The sequence below is a fragment of the Corvus kubaryi genome, unplaced genomic scaffold, assembly GCF_017639235.1.
Source record: "Corvus kubaryi isolate FWS band 111438036 unplaced genomic scaffold, C.kubaryi_AGA036_p1.0 37300, whole genome shotgun sequence".
Taxonomy (NCBI): domain Eukaryota; kingdom Metazoa; phylum Chordata; class Aves; order Passeriformes; family Corvidae; genus Corvus; species Corvus kubaryi.
In genome coordinates, this window is record NW_024581093.1 from 299,441 (window position 1) to 306,447 (window position 7,007).

The 7,007-nt window shown below is 64.7% G+C and overlaps 1 protein-coding gene across 1 annotated transcript; it reads right to left on the reverse strand.

The window, feature by feature from the left end:
* Nucleotides 1–964: 964 nt before the first annotated feature.
* Nucleotides 965–5,637, reverse strand: CDT1 (chromatin licensing and DNA replication factor 1). Its single transcript, XM_042027026.1, has 10 exons — nt 5,172–5,637; nt 4,631–4,768; nt 4,318–4,535; nt 3,926–4,120; nt 3,661–3,806; nt 3,281–3,384; nt 2,891–3,079; nt 2,071–2,205; nt 1,755–1,956; nt 965–1,670 (listed from the first exon to the last, which is right to left on the reverse strand). Exons 1-10 carry the CDS (start codon nt 5,529–5,531, stop codon nt 1,507–1,509), a joined length of 1,851 nt encoding a protein of 616 aa, XP_041882960.1. The 5' UTR covers nt 5,532–5,637; the 3' UTR covers nt 965–1,506.
* Nucleotides 5,638–7,007: the final 1,370 nt, after the last annotated feature.

Consider the following 7,007-nt stretch of genomic DNA (forward strand, 5'->3'; position numbering starts at 1 on the left):
CGTCAGCCCCGCCGGTGCCAGCAGGTGACATCAGGGAACATGGGGACGGTGCCCTGGCCCTGGCTGGGCTGCCAGCAGCCCCTGATGTCATTTGCTTGGAGAGATGAGGCCAGGCAGGGGCGGCTTCCAGGTGGGAGAAGGGTTTTATCCCGAGGAGCAGAACAGGAGCTCACTGGGAGCTCTCCTGGGATGTGAGTGTGGCTGCCAGGCTGCTGATTCCAGCTGCTTTCCAATCCTGCTCCTCGGCTCCAGCTGCTGAAATCCAGCTCCTTTCCACCACGGGGAGGGCCCTGAGCATGGCTGAGCCCCCAGCCTCACAGCCAGCCCTGCACATCCCTCCAGACCCCGGGCCGGGTTTAATCCCTTCTCCTCCTCCCTGGAAACTGGGCACGCTCCTGGCCAGCAGTGGCGAGCAAGGGCCTGGAGGAGGAAGGCCTCCTGCTCCTTTGGGAAGTGCTGTGGGATCTCAGATGCTGCCAGACTTCAGGTGGAGAATCTGCCCAGGACCAGCATGGGATGGAAGGATGAGGGAGTCACCTTTCCCTGCGAGTCCCTGGTGTCCCCAGCTCCAGCCAGCCTGGCGTGAGGTGTGTGTGACGTGGCCCTGGGCAGCTCCCACCCCTCCCCTGCGCCCACACTGCCCCGACCCGGGCGCGGTGCCAGCCCAGCACCTCTGCAGCCATCCTCACCCTCTCTGTCCCTCTTCCCAAGCCACTTCAGCCAAGTGGCCTGGGATTTCCCCTGGGAAAAAGCCCCCCCCGGACCCCTGTCAGCCCTGCCTGCCCCTGTCCCTGCAGGGGCCGCTCCCCCCTCCACATTTACAAAAGCTGCATTCAGCTCCCTGCAAGCCCACGCTCACTTTTTCCAGTGAGTCTTTCTCCAGGAGCTGGATGAGGACCCAGCCCTTCCCGGCGCCAATTGCCATGGAGAGCCACGAGACAAGGCAGCGAGGAAGAGCACTGGGTTAACACAAGTCAACTATATTTAAAACATTTAATACAAATATGTTTTGACAAGTCCTGTAGTTGTTTCCAGCCAGGACTGGAGGATGCGTTTTCCCTCCCTTAAAAACAGAACAAGGCCCGAAGCTCCAAAAACATCAATTTGTGACTTTTTCTCTCACTCCTTCCCACCTGTCACCCTCTCAGCCTGCCCCGTTCTGCCTTCGCCCCACCAGGACCCAGTTAATGGAAGAAACCTCCAAAATTGAACCTTCAGGAGACCCCTCATGCATTGAAACTTCAGGAGAAACGGGAAAGGAGAGGAAGACGTTCCTCAGGGTAGGGTCGCTTTCATCATCACCCCAGGACTGCTCAAGGATTAGGGGACCTACAATCCTCACGGATCCCACCACAGGGATTAGTTAAATTAAATTAAGGCATTTTGCCCTTGCTCAGGCACCCCTGAGGATGAGCCTCCTGCCAGCCCACCCCAGGACCCGAGCACTGTCGGGATTTGCTACATTTCGAGGAGATTGCACAGAGAAAAACTCAACCCCTGAGGGGCTCAGAGGGCTCCGGCCTCCTTGGCCGCCTTGTTGAGCCTCTCGGTGATGAGGCCCAGGTCCTTCTCTTTGTCCAGCTTGACGTAGGTATCCGTCCTGAGGGCGTGCACACCCACCCAGTCGGGCAGCAGCTCGGCGAAGAGCCGCACGTGTTTCTCCATCTCACCTGCGGCGAGGAGCACCAGGGTCAGAGCTCGCCTCCCCGCAGCCCCTTCCTCCCGCATCAGAGATTCCCCCCGGGAATTCCTACCGGGCGCCACGAGCTCGGGGCAGCTGTCGGCCAGGCGGGCACAGAGCAGCTCCATGCTGAGCGCCGGCTTCTTCTCGGCCACGAAGACGCTGCGCAGGACGCGCGCCATGGCCGGCAGCCGCGCCAGCAGCGCCGCCCGCTCCTCCTGCCGCGCGTCCCGCGTCAGCAGCGCCTGCAGCCGCCGCGCCTCCTTCGCACGGATCTGCGGGACGGCAGGGATGGGTGAGCACAGGCAGCACCCCCGGGCCCTGAGGGGACGGGGTGGGCACAGGCAGCACCCCCAGCCCCGTGGCTCGGCCAGGACAGGGTGACTCACCCGGTCGAGCAGCCCTTGGGACACCCCTCGGAGCGCGCTGGAGGTGCTGGCAGGGGCTGGGGCTTTGGAAAGCGCCGGTTCCCCCGCACCGGCTCCGGCCGTTCTTAGGGCCAGGTTGGCAAGAGCTTTTTCCATCTGCTCATGTGGAAGAGGGAGGAGGAGCTGGGTTACAGTTCGGGCTGGAGGAAGGAGAAGTTTCCCCTCTGCCGCCCCCGCCATCACCCGGCAGCCCAGTGATCCCAGCCCAGTTCTCCTGATCCGTCCTGCCTGCACCAAGGAGTTCGGGGTGGTTCATGGAATCCTGCAGTGCTCTGGGTGGGAAGGGACCTTAAAGCTCTTCTCATTTGCAGCCCCTTGCCACGGGCAGGGACACCTTCTGCTATCCCAGGCTGCTCCAAGCCCCAATGTCCAGCCTGGCCTTGGACACTGCCAGGGATCCAGGGGCAGCCACAGCTGCTCTGGGCACCCTGGGCCAGGGCCTCCCCACCCTCCCAGGAAACAATTCCTTCCCAATATCCCATCCATCCCTGCCCTCTGGCACTGGGAAGCCATTCCCTGTGTCCTGTCCTTCCATCCCTTGTCCCCAGTCCCTCTCCAGCTCTTTTGGAGCCCCTTTAGGCCCTGGAAGGGGCTCTGAGGTCTCCCTGGAGCCTTCTCTTCTGCAGGTGAACACCCCCAGCGCTCCCAGCCAGGTTTGTGTCCCGCCCACCTCCCTCTCACTGCGCTCCCAGCCCTGTGGCTCTGAACGACCCTTCCCACCCCTCCGGTCACACCTTCCCAGAGGTGGCACAGACAGAGCCAGCGCCCAGCCCTGCCTCACCTTGGGGCTCAGCATCCCCCGGGCCGTGCTCAGCACCTCCTGGGCCGTGCTCAGCCTGTCCTCCTGCGGCGCCCGCGGCAGCTCCGCGGGGCTGATGTCCGGCACCTCGTCCACGTTGAAGCGGGGATGCCACCGGGTCAGCTTCTCCTCTGGCACCACCATGGGAGGGCTGAGGGCAGCCAGGAATGCCTGGAGAGGGGTGAGAGCTGTGTCAAGGCACCAGGAATGGGGAGGCAGCCACTGCTGCCCTGTGCTCCCAGCATGGCTCGGTGACACAGGGATCAAATTCAGAGCCCATCTCCAAGAGGAACCGCCGTGTCCTTGAGCCTAGATGCCACCCCACTCCTAGAAAGTGACAAGCCCAGAGCCAGGGGTGCCAGGTGCCCTCACCCTGTGGTGCTCCCTGACGATGTTCACCAGGCTGCGGTGGAATTCCCTCCGGCGCTCCAGCAGCCGCGACGCCGACAGGTGCGGGCGCCCGTCCACCTTCTCCTCTGCAAGGAGGGACACGACCGTCACCCACAGCACCCTGGAGGGGCCCAAACCACGGGAGCCTCAGGAAGGATGGGATCAGAGCCCTGCCATGAGCTGAGTCGCTGCCACAGTTACTGCCCCACCATCCTCCTCCCTCTTGTCCCAAACCTGTTCCCCACTCCCAACACACACAGGGGCTCCATTTAATGGACCAAGCGGAGAGCATCCCTATGGATCCAGGGATCAGCCAGGTCTGAGTGTACCCCAGCTCTCAGGCACCCCAAAACCGTCCATACCTTCCCCTAGCACCGGCTCCAGCGTGAGCTGATAGTCAGATTTCTTCCCGCCGCTGCCAAAGGTGGGGATGTTCTTCTCCTGGCGCAGCCGGTACGAGCCGGGATACACGGCCTTGATCTGCCCCAGGTGCTGCTCCTCGAACTGCCTGTGGCAGCACCAGAGAGGTTGGGGACCCCCAGAGTCACCAGCCCCAAGAGCTTCAGCTGGGACCCCAAAACGGGCTGCTGGGACCCCAAAACGCAGTGCCCACCGCTGCCAGCTCACCTGCGCATCATGTCCTGCACGCCCTGCTTGACCTTGGCAAAGGTGACGGTCTCGGCGCGGTTGAAGAGCATCCCGGTGATGGTGTCCACGCTGCGGAACATCTCTGCCAGCACCCTGAACTTGTAGGGCAGCGTGAGCCCCGGGGGCAGGTCCTGGGCCAGGGTGTGGAACCGCTGGTACGCTGGGGGCTTCTTGCTGCAGGGAAGGACAGGACAGGGGTCAGGGTCCCGCCAGGATGGGTCCTGCTGCTGACTCAGTGCCCACCTCCCAGCCCAAACCCCTTCTCTGAGTAGGTATCGGGGTCACATCACCTGGGGACATCGGTGTCCCAATGCTCAGAGCCCCCACACCCCTCAGACGCCCCTCAAATCCCTCCTGCAGCTGCTCCTCACCCGGCCTCTCCCGCAGGAGCCGCTGCCCCGGTGTCCACGGCCGGCCCCGCTCCCGCTGGGGCTCCGCTGCCCGCTCTCCTCTGCCGGACGCGCAGCTCCAGCTGCCGCACCCGCTCCAGGCGGCTCCACAGGTCACTGCTGGTCCCGCTGGGGACAGAGGGAACCTGGCCCAGCACCTTCATCCTCTGCAGGCGGTCCTGCAGCTCGGCCACGTCCTCCTGGGCAGGGAGGGAGGGAGGGGACACAGGGTCAGAGCGGGACACGCAGCACCAAACGCACCCAGAGCGGGAGCAGAGCCGGGAGCAGCCCGTACCCGCTGCAGGCGCCTGGCTGTGCCCGGGTCCTGCCCACGGCTGGGGGAACCGGTGGTGGTGGCCAGAGGGGACACGGCCAGGTCCCGTGAGAGGGGTGTCAGGGGTCGAGGAGTGGCCGGAGGCGAGGAGCTGGTGGCCTGCAAGAGAGAGGAGAGTTAGGGAACGTCCAGGGAATCCACCCGCACGGATCCCTTCCTCTGTGCCCCCCAAAGTCTTGCAGTGGGAAGGGGAGCCATAGGGGGGCCTGCAGTAGGGGCAGGGGGCAAGCTCGGGGGGCAGAGAGGCTGAAGGGGGCAAATTTTGGGGGTCCTGCACTTGGGGCAGGGGTAAGTCCGGGTGAGGGGGGGACTGTGGATCAGGAGAAGGGGGGGCAAGTTCTGGGGGTCCTGCACTTGGAAAAGGGGTCGAACACTCGCGGGGGCTGTTGTTTTAGGGTTCCACACCCACCCACTCACCCCCCCACGCCCTTATCTTCCCCCATCCCTTTCAGGGCCTCATCCCAAAGGAAGCGGCACATCCCCGACCCCACCATCTCCCTACCGCTGCCGGAGACCCCGGCTCCGCATCCCGGGGCAGCTCCAGCCTCTTCCGCGCCGACTTCCCGCTCGGTTCCCCGAGCCGGGCCCCGACCGGCGACTCCGCTTCCATCTCCCGGCGGCTCCGCTTCCTGCCCGCCAGGCCCCGCACGGCCGGGGAGCCCCCGCGGGCCGGGGTACGCGGCGAACCGGGCAGCGGCAGCGAGCGGGTGCTGAGCCCCGCCGGGGAACCATCCTCCTCCTCCCGGAGCACCGAGGGACCGGCGAGCGCGGCCTTGAGCTGGCGGCCGCCGCTGCGCTTGGCCAGGGCTCCGGTGGTCGCTTTCGTCTGGCCGAAGAAGTCGGTGAGGCGGAGCTGGGCCATGGCCACGGTCCCGGTCCCGGTCCTGGTTCCGATCCCGATCCCGATCCCGGGGACACGTGGGGCCGGACCCGCGCGCTTCTCGCTTGGCGGGAGCCCGCGCGCCGAGGCCCCGCCCACCGGGGGCGGGGAGAGGTCACGTGAGATGAAATTGGCGCCACTCGGCTCTTAAAGGCGCCGCGTCCTCGGGAGCGGTGCCGCACATGGGGGCCCGGGGGGTCCGGGACATCTCCAGGGTAGGGGGGCTCCAGCATTCCTGGGTCAGGGACTGGCTGATGCGCCATGGGCAGGGATGGAGGTTGCCCACTCCAGCAAGTAGGGCAAAAGCAGGGAGTTTACATCTGGAATGGTGCTGGTGGTCACCCCCTCCTGTGTGCTCCCCAGTGCACGTGCGGCGAAACCCTGACTGGGTTCCATCGAGAGCTCCATGGTGGCATGGAGACCCTCCAGGGTCCAGCGATGGGAACGAGGGGCTGTGGAGGCACCTGCAGCATCCCCCTGCTGCAGCATTCCCTGCCCCGCACTGTGGCTCTGTGCTGTTGGCAGTGCCCGGCACTGGGAGAGGCCTCCTGCCCATCCCTGCCAGCGCAGGCACTCAGGCCGTGCCCGCAGCACTTTACGGAGCCTCACGGATGTCTCGCATCTCTCGTAAAACCTGAGCGAGGCCGGCAAAGTGCAGTGGGGCCGGATTCAGCTGCGCAGGGCAGGGCTCTGGGGTGCCATTCCCGGTGCCCATTTGCTTCAGCAGCCTCCATTCCTGGCCTGGCTGCGGGTGCTCGGGGCTGGGTTGGGAGCGAGAGGGTGGTGCAGGTGCCTGCATCACCCTTTCCTGGATCCCTGCTGGCTGGGGGGTGCAGTGGGGGGCTGGCAGAGGTAATTCCCATATCCAGCAGGTCTCATGGACACGGTGTTAATGCTGAACTTCGCATCTTTGTGGCGACAAGGGTTTAATTGACACGAGCAGATCTCTCTGGACGCCAGTGATGAGGGTGGATGCAGCCGCGTCCCCGTGATAAGGATGCTCTCGCGAGGGGCTGTGCCTGCCAAATCCATGGATGCACACACTCGGGAGCCATCAGGCCCCCCGTGGTTTGGGGGTTATGGTGTGGGCAGGGGTGCCTGGATGGCTGGGGCTTGGGCACATTTGGGGTGGGGAGAAGAGGCCCTGGAATTCTGGAGGGAGCCCAGAAGAGAGTGGGGAGCAGTCCAGCCGTGTGCCAGCTGGATGCCAGTTTATTAACCGTGTTGGGAAAACAAGCGCAGGGAAGCCAAGGAATGTGGAGAATTTCATGGGCTGATGGCTCCTGTTGGAGGCTGGTGGTTACCAGCACTGCCAGGTGTCACTGACCACGCTGCCCGTGCCACCAGCTATGTGTGGCACCTTCCCACTGGGATTTGAGTCGGGATGAGGCGGTGAGCGCAGCTCCCAGCTCCAGACGTGACTCCCACACCCCTCACCTGGGCTCCCAGTTCCATGGG

Excerpts from the sequence above, each read along its gene's own strand:
- CDT1 (XM_042027026.1), bottom strand. The coding sequence starts at position 5,531 with ATGGCCCAGCTCCGCCTCACCGACTTCTTCGGCCAGACGAAAGCGACC. Across the intron at positions 4,536-4,630 it reads CAGCCAGGCGCCTGCAGCGG|GAGGACGTGGCCGAGCTGCA; the intron begins GTACGGGCTGCT and ends CTCCCTGCCCAG. Across the intron at positions 4,121-4,317 it reads GCTCCTGCGGGAGAGGCCGG|CAAGAAGCCCCCAGCGTACC; the intron begins GTGAGGAGCAGC and ends CCTTCCCTGCAG.